The 14,521-nt window shown below is 33.1% G+C and overlaps 2 protein-coding genes and 1 long non-coding RNA gene across 3 annotated transcripts; 2 read left to right on the forward strand and 1 right to left on the reverse strand.

Annotated features, from left to right (window-relative positions):
• Positions 1-7,389: 7,389 nt before the first annotated feature.
• Positions 7,390-10,495, forward strand: LOC137807156 (uncharacterized). Its single transcript, XM_068607637.1, has 6 exons — positions 7,390-7,778; positions 7,959-8,066; positions 9,166-9,327; positions 9,409-9,580; positions 9,941-10,014; positions 10,125-10,495. The coding sequence occupies exons 1-6, from the start codon at positions 7,473-7,475 to the stop codon at positions 10,203-10,205; spliced, it is 903 nt and encodes a 300-aa protein (XP_068463738.1). The 5' UTR covers positions 7,390-7,472; the 3' UTR covers positions 10,206-10,495.
• A 776-nt stretch (positions 10,496-11,271) lies between these two features.
• Positions 11,272-12,308, forward strand: LOC137807158 (uncharacterized). Its single transcript, XR_011080474.1, has 2 exons — positions 11,272-11,492; positions 11,815-12,308. It is a non-coding gene; the product is annotated as an uncharacterized lncRNA (long non-coding RNA).
• LOC137807157 (uncharacterized) lies at positions 11,999-13,022 on the reverse strand. The gene is made up of 2 exons (XM_068607638.1): positions 12,545-13,022; positions 11,999-12,471 (listed from the first exon to the last, which is right to left on the reverse strand). Exons 1-2 carry the CDS (start codon positions 12,791-12,793, stop codon positions 12,145-12,147), a joined length of 576 nt encoding a protein of 191 aa, XP_068463739.1. The 5' UTR covers positions 12,794-13,022; the 3' UTR covers positions 11,999-12,144.
• Between the last annotated feature and the right edge of the window lie 1,499 nt (positions 13,023-14,521).

Consider the following 14,521-nt stretch of genomic DNA (forward strand, 5'->3'; position numbering starts at 1 on the left):
TGCTTCATCATGTGTTTCCTTAAAGGCTAATAGCAGTTGATCATAGTTTTCAGAATCAGTGGAGAAATTACTTACTGAGTCAGAGTTGGATCCCTCATCATTCACCATGAAGCAAAGATTTGCTTCTTCACTTTCAGTTGAAGAATCACTAGATGAGGATACATCATTTTCTTCCCATGAGATATATGCTCTTCTACCTTTCCCTTTGTCACTCCTCTTGCTTGCTGATTTTTCTTTACTTTGATTGTTTGGACAATCAGCTTTTATATGACCTGGTTTACCACATCCAAAGCACGTGTAATTGGAAGAATTTGAATCAATAGATTGTTTGGAATACCTCTTTCTTTGCTGAGTTCTGTCACGGTTTTTCTTTCTAAGAAATCTGCTGAATTTTCTGGTGAGCAGATTCACAGTCTCATCATGTTCTGGATCACCTTCTTCCTCACTTGTATCATGTTCTATGGTAGTTTTCAGAGCAATTCCTTTGGCCTTCTTTTCCACTGTTTCTTGTTCTTTCAATCTTTTCAGCTCAATTTCATGCTCTATCAGCTTTCCAAAAAGTGCAGCAGTGGACATCTTGGATAAATCTCTGGATTCTGAGATTGCTGTTACCTTAGGCTGCCAGCTCCTATCAAGACATTTTAGTACCTTTATGTTAAGCTCTTCCTTGTCAAAGACTTTACCAAGGCCAGTGAGGTGATTTACAATGTGTGTAAATCGTTTCTGCACATCTGCAATACTTTCTTCAGATTGCATTCTGAACAACTCATACTCCTGAATGAGTGAATGCTTCCTTGCCCGTTTCACATCATCAGTCCCTTCATGAGTCACCTCTAGTACATCCCACATCTCCTTTGCTGAGTTACATTGAGAGACTCTAAAGAACTCATCCATATTCAGTGCAGATGTAATGATATTCTTGGCTAAAGAGTCATATTGGGCCTTTTTCTTCTCAGTTTCACTCCATTCAGACCAAGGCTTCTTTATTGTTTCATCTTTGACAACCAGCATAGGTATAAAAGGTCCACTGACCACTGCATCCCAGATTCCCATGTCAATAGATTCCATAAAGATCTTCATCCTGATTTTCCAGAAAGCATAGTTAACACCACCAAACATAGGAGGTCTATTAATAGATGCACCTTCAGCAAAAGGCATTTTAAACTCAGACATCATACACACACTTGAGCAAAATACAAGCCCTAGCTCTTGATACCAATTGTTGGGTCTATTAGTGTCTAAGTTCAAGAGGGGAGGGGTGAATTGAGCTTATAAAATTTTCGCAAGAACATACAATTTTTCAGTATTCCAGAGGCAAAAAGAACAGATTGTTTTTACGTGAAACAAATTGATTCTTCAGAGCAGTCTTGGCACAATTTGAATTTTGATCAATGTAAAATTGTGTTCAACAAGAATTATAACAGAACCAGATCAGCTTAATATTGTGAGGATGAAGGATACAACTATGCTTAGAAACCAATCAAAAGTTACACAACACAGGATTTCAAGAAGTATGATCCTTTCTCAGGTTTTAATGAATGATCAGTTTGTTCACAATTCACTTAACCCATTATATGAAGCAACCTTGTTTATGATCAGAAAACTTCAACAAATCAGGAAGAACAGTTTTCACTTAACCCAGAATTAACAGATTCAATTTAAAAAGAACAGATTTAGTTCTTGACAGAATTAAGCAAAAACCAGATAAGAGTGTAGGGATGAGAATACAAGATACACACGTTTTTATATTGGTTCACTCATACAGAGCTACATCCAGTCTCACCTTACCCCAAGGTGGAATTCACTAAAAACAGTACCAATCACTTACAAAACCAGCAGTTCTTGAACACTACAAGAACAACACACACAATGCTGAAAAACCCTATTTCAGCACACCTTGCACTCCAAGAAACCCTATCAAGGAGTGACTAACACTTACACCTTTACAAAACAGAATAAAGGAAAGATTACACCTGAAAAGAAGATGCAAGAACTCAAAACCAGTAGTTCAATTTGCTGCAGAACTGCACCAGCACCTTCACCAAGATTCAAGGTTTCCTAGAACAAGCACACTTGAAAATCTCTTTGGAAAACCTTTCAAAAACTCTTTCAATCCTTCTTCTCACATGGAAATTGTTTGATCTCTGTCAAAAGCGTAATTCCTCAGCACTTATTCATGTGAGAGAGACATTGTTTATATAGAAAACAGTTTCTAACTTCTTTTCAAAAAACAGTTGAAAAGCAGTTAAGAAAACAACATATTCATTTTTGAACTTAACAGATTTATTTTGTGAAAACTGCCAACTCAGCTTAACAGAAATAACTGTCTGAGTGGTACCTTTGGTGCCCTAACTAACTTGTGAAAAACCTTTCAGCAGACCAAAGAATAAACCTGTTCTTTCACAGTAAAACAAATTAAAGTATAACACACAGGCCAGCTCAGCTTAACTGAAATAACGAACTGAGCTTTCCCTTGGTGCCCTAACAGAAATTTAGAAAAGCCTTTTAACAGAGAAGAATTAAACAGATTCTTTCTCCATAAAACAGATTTATTTGTGTACTGTTTTAAAATTTTTAAAACCATTTTAAAAAACTTTTCAAAAACCATTTAACCATATCATGTGCTTGATCTAGACTTGGTTAGGCATCTAGGATAGGTTACACAGCAAAAGGCAATCATACACACTTACAAGCCTAATTACAAATGAATCTAAAAACCTATTACAATCTTCAAAGCACTCAAGCCATTTTCTTCATCAAACACACATCAAGTCTTGGTAGGGAAGAAGCTTCCTCCAGCTTCAACAATACTTTCCCTTTTATGAATTTGATTATAGTGTTTTTTATAATTATAATTTTTTCTTTTATTTTATAATTAATTATAAACATTCAAAATCATTAACTTAAAATTATTTATTTCAGGTGTCAAATACTCGAAGCGATGCTCCATCACCTAATCAACTAATAGGATGAAGGGGATGAACAATGTGTTTTAATTTTAAATTATGTACCAAATTTTGAACAATTATGTGTATTTTAATTTTAAGTTATGTATCAACTTTTGAATAATTATTTGTGTTTCAATTTTCAATTATGTATCAACTTTTGAACAATATTATATGTGTTTTAATTTTCAATACAATGAATGAAGGCTTATAACTTTATACATTATTTCATTTTATTAGTATTTTATTTTTTTATTATGAAAATATATTATGTTTATTTTTTTATTTTTTTAAAATAAAAGCTTCCATGTTAGGTATCACTATGCAACTTAAGATCTCAGCTAGGCTGACACCTCAAGTTACAACAATCATTTACCATCACATGAAAAAATATTATTGAACAAAAGAAAAATAAAAATAAAAAAATACAAAAATACGGGGGGATTATACCAAAACCCATATGTTAACAAAAACGATACATAGGTAGACTATACCTATTCATAAAGAATTCTAAGAATAGACAAGGTGGAAGCCTATTATACCAAAGAAAAGGCTCTCTATGAAAAAAATCCTAAATTAGCCAACTTATCAGCACACGCATTTCCTTCACGAAAAATATGAGTAACCGTAAACCTAATTTTCCCACAGTAATTAAGACAAGCATTCCATCGATTACGAAGCATCCAAGGAACAGTTGTCCTAGCAGTAAACGCAACACAAACCAAAGCAGAATCACATTCCAACCAGACATTAGTAAGCCCCATCTTTTGAGCTTCCTCCATAGCATGTATAACCCCATAAAACTCAGCAACCAGAGCAGTCTGAACTTCAAGAAATGCAGAAAAAGCTCCAATAAATTCCCCCATACTCCCACGAAAAATACCTCCGCAAGTAGCAAGACCAGGATACCCCCTAGCAGCCCCATCAGTGTTAATTTTAACCCAGCCTAGTGAAGGAAACTCCCATCTAACAGGAAGAGGACATAAAACTTTACCAGTACAAGTGTTAATACCAAAAAACTTGAGCACATTGAAATCGAACATATCATTCTTCATTGAAGCTTTAGACGAATTACCCACTAAACAAGTTAAATCTTTAATAACCAAAATAGCCCTAGAAACCTCAATCTTATCCTGAAAACGAGCATAATTCCTCATACGCCATATCATCCAAATATATTATGTTTATTTAATTGTGCAAACTAGAATATAAAAAAATTTATAAAAAAGAGGTGGATAAAATTTATTTATTTAGAATTAAAATTACGACAGTTAAAAACGTCACATTATACACTACATAATGGTGCCGAAATCTTCTTCAATGAATTAAATTGCGACAGTTATAACTGACACTATTTACATATAAAAACCGCCACTTTAAACATAGTGTTAAAGTGGCGGGTGTTGCGGCGGGTAGCGTGAAACCGTCACATTAAACTTTGTGGCGGCCAGTTCTATGGCGGTTTGGGAAACCGCCACACGCGTATATTGTGACGGTTATAAACGCCACTTTATACGGAAATAACTGTCACAATATACACTGTTTTTTTAGTATAACCACAAGTGAAACCACCAAATTATGGTGTGAATTAGTCATCATACTTCTTGCTTGTCATGTTGTTGTTTGGTGTGTTGGTTTCATGTTGTCATTTCGAGGTTAACCTTCATGTTATTGTTGGTTATTGTTTCCTCAACCTTGATAGCCTCCATGATATATTTAACCCCAACCTATGCACGTTCATTGACCTTGACCTACATTATTGTTATGAACAAACCAAAACATTAAAATATGATATCTTTAATAAGATTTTGTACTTTTATGCAATCTTATATTTTCAATCATTATAAGAAAAGGCTCAATTTCCCATAGAAAATTACCCACAAAATCTGGATCGTATATAAATTTATTATGCCCAATGAAATATTTGTATGCAATATCATTATTACCAATAAAAGAGGAATATGTAAACTTGAATTGATAAGGGATTATTACCTATGATAGATGAGTGCGAAAACAAGATGCATGGATAATATCATTTAGTCCATAGGTAAAAAATAATAATCCAGAATCCCGAACACCTTTTGTTCCGAAAGTTCCAACACTTTTCATTCCCAGATTTCCAAGACTTTTTCATTCCTAAATTTCCACTTTTTGTTCCCACATTTCCAACAATATTAAGTTTTTCCCACTTTTTTAAAAGCTTCAATTTTCGCATTCCCACTAGCTTTTATTCCTAAATCCACAAGCTTTTATTCCTAAATCCACAATAGTCCTTCTAAAACCTAGGTTAAAAAATTCCTAAATCAACTTACCATAGCTTCATTCCTGTTGATGATCCATGAATTTTCGTGAGAGTGTTCAATCAAAGCTTTGTTGGATAACTTCATTATCGAGCCTTCAACTAGTGTCGAGCTAAAGAATGTTATTTAGAAGACTAAAACGTTGATACTTCTCCATGGAATGAGACCTTTAAGCTAGCCATTGTTGAAACCCTAACATCAAAGGTACTGACATTCTTTGTTATAGGGCATAATCAATTAACTCTTACCATATAATTGATTATGTATGGGTACATAATTGATTATTGGTAGGCATAATCGTATTATTTGATATCCAAACCTTTTTTTTCATGAGCATAACACTACTATAAAAATGTCTTTAGGCAACGGTTTTTAAAAGTCTTAGGCGACAATTTGATTCATAGTTTATTAAACCCTAGTCTATAGTTTTGAATTATAGACAATGATCACACAATCGTAGTCTATTAGACCACTAACCTTGCCTATAACGTAGGTGACCATAAAATGTTTTCTTAAATCTTGTTCTTATTTTTTTTGCCCAAAAGTTTGATGTCGAGAAATTTTCAAGAGATAACAACTTTGGCTGGTGGAAACTCAAGATGATGGACAAAGGTTGTGGTAAAGGAGGAGATCAAGAGCTTCCGTAGTGATGTACAATAGCGGTGACAAGGAGAACACGAGCATTAGTTTTGAACTTGGGAACTCACTTGTTCAACATTGAAAATGAAGAAAAACCTATCAAGAAAGCACAAAAATTATGAAAAACAACATAAAAAAACAATAAGGAAAGCACATTACAAGGAATGAGAGCAATGACAACAAGAAGAGGTAGCAGAGAAGACAACAACAAGAGTAATGGAGAAGAAAGCACAAAGACGAAAAGGCTTGGAGTGGGAAATAAAAGAGCATATTAACGACAATTATGACCTAATAATTGTAATCTATATGGTATACACATGTATAGGCGAGAGTTGCCTAAAAGTCGTAGTCTATAGTAGTTATTATAGGTGACAATTTCCCACCAAACCGTAGTCTATATGTTGATCTTATTTTCAAATTGTCACTTTGTCTAATATTTACAAAGTTCCCTTTGACCTTTAAGACATTTTTCCTCTTATTACAATCTTGATTACACAATTTTTCCTTTGTGCGGGTTTTGTTCAAATGATACATTATATTTGAGGAAACACAAACTTCAATTTTATCAAATCAAATGGTTCTTTTAACATACATTTGATTACTTTTTTTTATCGTTTTTAATATTTCATTTATTTTGTATTTTTTTTACATAAAAATATCTCAATTTAAAGTGTTTAATAAAACAGTAAACATATATGTTATACCCTTACCCAACTAAAATGAGAATGTGATAACACCGTCATACCCATTTATCATCTTTACATAAGAAATATAGATATATAGATGTGTGTGAAATAAGTATATTCAAATTAATATATATATATATATATATATATATAATTTCATTAAAATTTAGAATCAATTAGCTTTCTCAAATGAATAAATTACATTTCTTAGATTCAAAATTTACAATTTCTAATTCGGAGACCAAAATTAGTTTTAAAAACTTATTTTAATTTCTTAAAAATTATGTTAAAATCTTAAACATATTTTTTTAAGTTTAAAAATAAAATATTAATGGTTTAACATTTGAGGATTAAAATTAGATCGATGTTAAATTTTACATTAAAAACATAATTAAAAAGATTAGGATCTATTTTTCATAAAGTAAATTATTTTCTACTATACATAAATTTTAGATATAAAAAGTTACTTTAATTTTTTTTGTCATACTTATGAACAAGTTTAAACTTCTTTATACTTATATGTCAACTATGTAGAATTAAATTCATTTTTGGTTCTTATAATTTTTAAATATATAATTTTAATTTATATTAATTAAATATTTAATCCTTCAATTTACTAAAACATTTTCAATAAATAATTAGATGATATGTTATAAAAAAATAAATAAAGACAAATCTGTAATTAAAACTTTTGTAGGATTAAAATTGCATATAGAAAAGGTAAGTGGATTTTAATTAAGCCTTTGATGTATTATTCTTGGCAGATAGTAGGACGCGTGGCACAATAATTCTCTGCTACGTGTGACTTCAAACTATTCTTGTCCTCTTCAAATGAAGAAAACCCATCGATCACTCTTCTTTTAGTTCCTGCGTTTTCCAAACACACTGGTGGTGGTGGCGAAATGTATCGAACGGCGGCGAAGCGGTTGTTGAGCGGTGCAAGGTACTATTACAATGCCAACGTTGGCCTCCGATACCGACCTCCACAGAAGTTGATACTCTCTTCGCGCTTTTTCACATCACAGCCTCCAACGCTTCCCGATCCACACTCTACCCACCGTAGCATTCCCGTTGTCACAACCACCGAAACCCCTAACTCTTCAGATTCAGCTTCTTCCTCTTCGTCAACGGATGATGATGCCGCAAACCCTAAAGCCAACTACGAGGACCTACAAGCTCGCGTGCTTCAGGCCTCGCTCCCTTACGTCGTTCGTCTATTTATCCTTTTCCTCTTCTCTTCAATTCCATTGTCGTTCTACTATATTTTTGATAATTCAGTTTTCTGAAATTACTATCCACGTGTTTGTTTCTTATTGTGTATATGAATTCTACGGTTTCTTGGGATTATAGCGATAAGTAATTGTGATTCTGAATTTGTGGCTTTTCAGATAAAGTTGGGATGGACGGAAGCAGCGCTAATTTCCGGAGCAAGGGATGTTGGCCTTTCTCCTTCTATCGTTGGATCTTTGCCCAGGAAGGAAGCTGCACTGGTCGAGGTGCATTTGCCTCTATTTTATTCTTATCACATCTCACTCATTTTCATTTTCCTTTTAACTGTGATGTTTATCATAGTTTTTCTCTCTTTAGTGATGATTGGTATTTACTGATTATTAGATTTGGATTAGAGTAGTACAGTGGTGATATCCTGTTTGATTGTTGTGACTATTTTGAACAGTCATTTCCTGTGATGATTGAGTTGGAGGTGTTTGTTAAACCTTCATCACTCATTGATGTCTTTCTATGTTTAAAAGAGGACTACAGCTGCTTTTGCTCGTGTTATTCTATGTCAGGCAGAATGCAGGATGGTACTCTCTGTCTGTTGCTTCATAACGTTCCATGTTATTATGATGGAATTGTTCACAATTTTTTCTGTACTCCAATCACATTTTGAGTTGATGTTATGCTGCTAGCCATCCTATCTAACACAATAGGAGAAAAGTGTTCCTCTCAAGAAAAAGGCAAGAACAACTTAAATGGCAGAAAAATTTAGGATTTGAGTTTTGTTGTCTCCTCACACCTAAGTGAGGGTCTCCAAAGTTTTAGAAAATAGTTAAAAAGCTCAAAATTCGTATATTTGTCTGTTAATATCCAAGTGATTCTATTTTACTGGCTTTCTGAGGTATAACGTATCAAAAAGCATAGGGAATGTTTCATAATCTGTTTAAAATAGTTGTATATACCGTGATTGTCAATAATGTAATAATGGAAGAAAATTGTTCTAGTTCTGTTTTTTGTATGAAATAAGTGGCTCATAATATTCTAAGTTAGATATCTCTTTTCCTCACTCACATTGTATACATGTTTGTGCACGTATTCTCACTGGCATCCTATCATTTTAAGACGTGACCATTGGGGAGCTACGATTTCAGTAGTTGTCGATCATGTTTATTAGTATTTTCTGGGTTGCTGTATTCAGTCATGAGTTTCCAATGGATGAATTGTCGTCAGCTTTCTTATTATTTTTTGTTTGCTTTATTCAGATAGTCTGACATGTTTATTATACTTGGTTTAATCAAGTATAATAAGTTTAATGGGTTGCCATTATTAGTTTATATGAACTGACCATTTTTTCTGCGGTTATAAAATATTTTTCAGTATTTCATGGATGACTGCTTACAAAGACTTGTCGAGAAAATTGACTCTGATGAGAGTTTAAAAAGTTTGACACCAAGTGACTTCATATCAAAGCTTATCAGATATCGTTTAGAAATGCAAGCTCCATATATATCAACATGGCCTCAAGCTCTTAGCATCCAGGTAACCTCTGTCCTTTTTCCCTGGTTAGAGGCTTCTGAAATGTACACCTGAAAGAGTTTCTGAGAAATATTTTCTTTACAGGCGCAACCTGCAAATGTTCCTACTAGTTTTAAGCAGAGAGCAGTTCTGGTGGATGAGATCTGGCATGCTGCTGGTGATACGGCCTCTGACATTGATTGGTATGCCAAGCGCACTATCCTTGGAGGAATATACTCGACTACTGAGATTTATATGCTGACAGATAACTCTCCTGGTTTGTTTTTCTTTCCTTCCCTTTTAAAAGACTCAAGCATTCTTATAATTTGCCAAAGTGGTTTTCTATAATATTTCATTTGTGAGTCAACTTCTGGTTCTATGATTGTAACAACCATTTGTTTTCTTGAATCAAACTGCCTGTTTGCTTCCATGACAATATATGAGGCTTAATTTGATAACGTAACTGTTAGAAAAAAAAAATTATAGTGCCGTCCCATTGATATATTCTTGGGGTAGTATCTGTACATTGAATGAATGCCATTTTGGGTCGAGTCGAGACCCTGCTGCTTATGGCTCGATGTGGTAAAACTGTGACTTGTGAGGAATTTTCTCAATTTTGGGTTTCGTTTTCTGGTAGATTTCCGTGATACGTGGGCTTTCTTGGATGCTCGAGTGAAAGATGCCTTTAATATAAAGAAAACCATTCAAGAGGTAATCCTTATGTTGTTAGAGTGATTGGTCCCTCAACTTTTTCAAATTCCTATTACTTCGAAATATCATGCTTGGTGAATTCCAGGATTCTCAGTCATCATAATTTTCAGGCACAGTCTTTGGCAGAAGCTGTCAGCGTCGGGCTGGGGAACTCCTTTCAAGGATTTGTCGGGAAAGTTTTCCAGAGATAAGTCACTGAGAAGATGTGCAAGTGGCATGCACTTGTGCCTTGGTTTATATGTTGCTTGTTTTCATCAAACAATGTTTCTGGGGCAATGACTCTCACTTGAAGGAGATACTATATTTACGCTACACTTACCACTTCAAAAAAAGATATCTTTCATGTACTTCAAATTTATATTCCGCCTTGGGCACTTCATTCAAGGCTTGAGTTCCAGGGTCGGACTGCCAAAGAGTTTTAGGCTTGTACATAATTCCATCATTTCATGATATAAAGAATCTCCTTTTCTCAGCCAAAGAACTTTGCTTATTCATCTGAATATTATTTAGAAAGTGTTTTGGCAGAGATAAAAAAAATTCATGTTCAATCATGAGTTCTGATTCTTGAGGCGATTAAATTTTGCTCGGTTGGGTGAGAATGTTCACATGTTCCCTGAATAGAAGATTTCCATATTTGGTATACACGAGGAAAAATTAAATTAGATTAATTTATGATTGTTTATGAAAATTTTATCAAAATTAATTGGATAATTTATATTTGTGTATATTTCGAAAAATATATTATATTATTTATTTATTTAGTTACAAGATATATTAAATAATTTTAAATTAATATAAAATTTGTAATGGTTTATGTGATAGAAACTTTTAATATAATAATAATTTTAAAAAAAAATAATATAAAATTTTGTAATAATTTGTGATAGAAATTTTTAACTTAATAAGTTTTAAAACTATAATCTAATGGAAAATATTAAATGATATAATATATATATATATATATATTAAAGTTATATTTTTTGGAAAATAACTCCATTATATTAACTTATGTAAAATCCTATATTAATATTTGATTTATCATATGAGGAACTTTCCGTATAAGAAGCAAAGGGATTTAAAAGGTTCAATCTTTAATGATGGAGAAGTTTAAAAGTTCAACATGTTTGTTAATTTGTATGTTACTATTTTTAATCAATTATTTTATGTTTTATTTATATACAGTCCACAATGGATATTGTAGATGACAAATCATGCAAATTCCTTTTTAAGCATAGAAGCCAACTACATGGTTTCTTTGGGACCATCTTTTTGTTTTTATTTATTTGCTTTTGATTTTAGATTTTGAGGGCAATCCTCCGCAAAAAGTTAGGTTCACAAGGCTCAAGTTCAGCAATTGCTGCAAAGAAGTACCTGGAAAAAGTAAATGCTTAAAAAGTTTGACAACGATATAGAAGAGCTTATTTCTGATGCAGAGAATGGAAGAAAGCGGAACACTTGGAACAGGGCAGATTCTCAGTGTAAGTATCAATGGATTTACTTTTATTTGAAGGTAATAGTCAAAAGAATTAATAAAAATATAGTTATCGAGAAACCATATAATGAATGTAATAGTAATGCGTTTAATTTTTTTTTAATCTGTATTCTAGTTCTGGGGAAACAAGTGTTTTCTATTTTTTCTTTTAAAATTCGAAGGTAATATGAACTACTACCCTTATTTGATCTAGTTTAATTATTTTTATTACATTCATCGACAAATTAAAGCTAAGAAAGTGAAACAAAATTAATCAACAACACAGTACAGTTAATTTGATTATCATCATATCTATTTTCTGGCTGCAGATAGTGTTCTGGAGATATAAATGTCTGAATTTGTGAACAATTTTGTCCCTGGAAGTTAATATTTCAAACAGCACAGAATGGCAAAAGGAATAATCCAATTTGCAAATTCTAACGCAATTGAGACTCAATTTGGAAAGTGAACGTAAGAGTGAGTACTAATTGCACAATCCGGAAACAAAAGGGATTGAAAAGCAGAATAGTTGATAATTAGAAAAATAAACCGTTTCGAAATTATTCCCATGATTCATTATTATTGGATTCTGAAAAGCAGTAGAGAATACATATTAGCAGAGATGAAAAAGAGAAAGTGAGAAAGGTGCGGTGAGGGAGTTACTCGGGGAAGGTGAGAGCAGTGATGAGAGGCTCCAAATGGGGGAAGCGACCGAGGAGGTCAGAAGGTTTAGCGAGCTGGAAGTCCTGGTACTGAAACGCAGGTGCACAGGTGCATCCTACAAGAGAGTAGTTCCTCTCACAGTCTCTGGGAGGAGCAGAAGCGGTTTTGAAGACTCCGTCAGTGGAGAAGGTGAAATCGTTGGTGGGAAAAGAGCCAAACCAGACATTGGGAGGGACTGTGTACTGCGGGATCTGATTGCCACCGAGATCCGATCCAAGGCAAGTGAACTTCACACTCCCATCTTTCTCATTCAATTCCACAACCTGGAAAAGGTTAAAAACAATTGAATTAAAGTGAATTGAATTGGTATTAGGTTAAAGAGAGAGGCATGCGTACAGTGAGAGGGTCGCCGATGTAATGATGCCAGGTTTCGGCGCAGGGAATGCGATGGAGGCGAGAAAGGTTTCCGGAGGGAAGGAGAAAGTAGATGGAGGTGGAGACAGGGCGATCCACTTTGTATTCGGGGGGGAGCTGAGAGGTGGAAAGATGGACGGAGTGATCTCGGAATGTTTCCACGTAGAAGCCACCTTCTGGGTGAGGTTGCAGATTCAGCTTCTTCGCTATCTCTGATGCCGTCAAACTCATTATCCTTCCTCTGCAGGTTCTATCGATATTTCACAATATTTCAATTCTCACAATATTTCAAACACCTTCTCTGCACACACAGAACATTCTCATCTATACTATTATATTTCGAAACTTTGCTATGGCGTGCGTGGTAGGTGATTTTTAGTATGGCTAATCACTCAATTTCTCTTCCAAAGTTCTCATTTACATTATTTTAAGCAAAGAGGGTTGGTATCTTGAGAAACTTAGCACCAGATCTGAAGATAAAAATTATTAGTTTTTTAAAATAGAACAATTTTTAAATTATTCTGCTATCACATTATAGTTATGAATTAGTGTTTTTTCACACTGCAGTTCTTAAAGTAGTGTAAAAAATACCAATTTATAATTATGAAAATTGTTCTATCTCTTTAGGTGAAATGCAAATTTCATTATTATTTTTTTCAATTGTAATAATATGCTGGAGGAATATATCAGATTCTTTTGTTACAAAATTCTAAAATATAATTTCTTTTTTTCCTTTCTAATACAATATATAAAAAATAACCTTAGAATAAAAATGATATATTTTAAATGACATTTGAATACTTTATTATTAAAATAAACAAAAGTTATAAATAGAAAATTCAGTTATTCTAATTTCATTTTAAAGAATCATCGTTCCGAATCTTCTCTTTTCCTTTTCTCTCACTTCTTTTTAAAATTCTGACTATCTGGCTCGTCAATCGGAGTCTATCATTAGACTCCTGTTAGTAAATACTACAAGACTATCTGATCCGAATCAGTGAATACTACAAGACTATCCGATCTGAATCAGTGAATAGTACAAGACTAACCGATCCGAATCTCTGATAAAATAAGTTCATTTTTTCTCTTTTCCTTAAGTCAAATTTTGAGCTTGTTAGGTTTGTCTCTGTCTAGGCTTTTCATGTGACTCTTTTAGCTTTATGGTTAATCTGTGTTAGCTCAGGGTTCTAGTGATATAATTCCATTTTTTTATCAAGATTTTATGGTGCAAGTTAAGCCACCTTTAAGTTTTTGGTAGATTTGGAGCTCTTGTGAGCATATGTTCAAGTTCATATAAGAAAAACCAGTCTTATTCTTTTCAATAGAATTTCAGGTTAGAAGATTTGGATATGAGGTTGACATGGTTACCAGTTCCAATTTTGCTTGCAAGATTGTCATTTTTAAGAGTAAAGTAATATATTGACTGATATGGTTAATTTTGGATATTATATATTGATTTTAAAGTGAATAAGTTATTGAAAATGTTTGTGATTGAGAATTGAAAGTGCGCCATTAAAACACGCAACGCAACAAGAAAAATCTATTTGGTTTCAAAACAAAAAAATGCAAAAACACAAAATCTATTTTATATATAATTTTTAATTAGAATATAAATGCATAAATCACATACTAACCTAAACAATAAAGTTGAAGGCAATGCAAAGCAACACCTGCCGTGCGCCAAGTTGTTCATTCTCATTCTCTTTTTATCAAAGTAACATTTTTGTTTGAGAAAAATGAAGAAAAGTGGAAAAATGAAGAATGAGAGAAGCTGGAAGCTGAAAGAATGGCAACTAAATATGACAAGAGATAAAATGGGAAAAATGAAGAATGAGACAAGCGGGAGAAAGCAAAAGTGGGAAAATTTTGAATTTTTTTCTTTTAATTTTAATTATAAAAAATAAATGTTATTATTAAAATAAACAATTACATTTAGCGACAAAAAAAAATCGGTAGCTA

This window comes from Phaseolus vulgaris, chromosome 3 (assembly GCF_000499845.2).
Source record: "Phaseolus vulgaris cultivar G19833 chromosome 3, P. vulgaris v2.0, whole genome shotgun sequence".
In the NCBI taxonomy this organism is placed as follows: Eukaryota; Viridiplantae; Streptophyta; class Magnoliopsida; order Fabales; family Fabaceae; genus Phaseolus; species Phaseolus vulgaris.

What these genes read in the sequence shown, in the direction of transcription:
- LOC137807156 (XM_068607637.1), top strand. Translation starts at nt 7,473, where the DNA reads ATGTATCGAACGGCGGCGAAGCGGTTGTTGAGCGGTGCAAGGTACTAT. An exon ending in AGGAAGCTGCACTGGTCGAG is followed by an intron (nt 8,067 to 9,165) that starts GTGCATTTGCCT and finishes AATATTTTTCAG; the next exon opens with TATTTCATGGATGACTGCTT. An exon ending in CTCAAGCTCTTAGCATCCAG is followed by an intron (nt 9,328 to 9,408) that starts GTAACCTCTGTC and finishes TTTTCTTTACAG; the next exon opens with GCGCAACCTGCAAATGTTCC.
- LOC137807157 (XM_068607638.1), bottom strand. Translation starts at nt 12,793, where the DNA reads ATGAGTTTGACGGCATCAGAGATAGCGAAGAAGCTGAATCTGCAACCT. An exon ending in ACATCGGCGACCCTCTCACT is followed by an intron (nt 12,472 to 12,544) that starts GTACGCATGCCT and finishes AACCTTTTCCAG; the next exon opens with GTTGTGGAATTGAATGAGAA.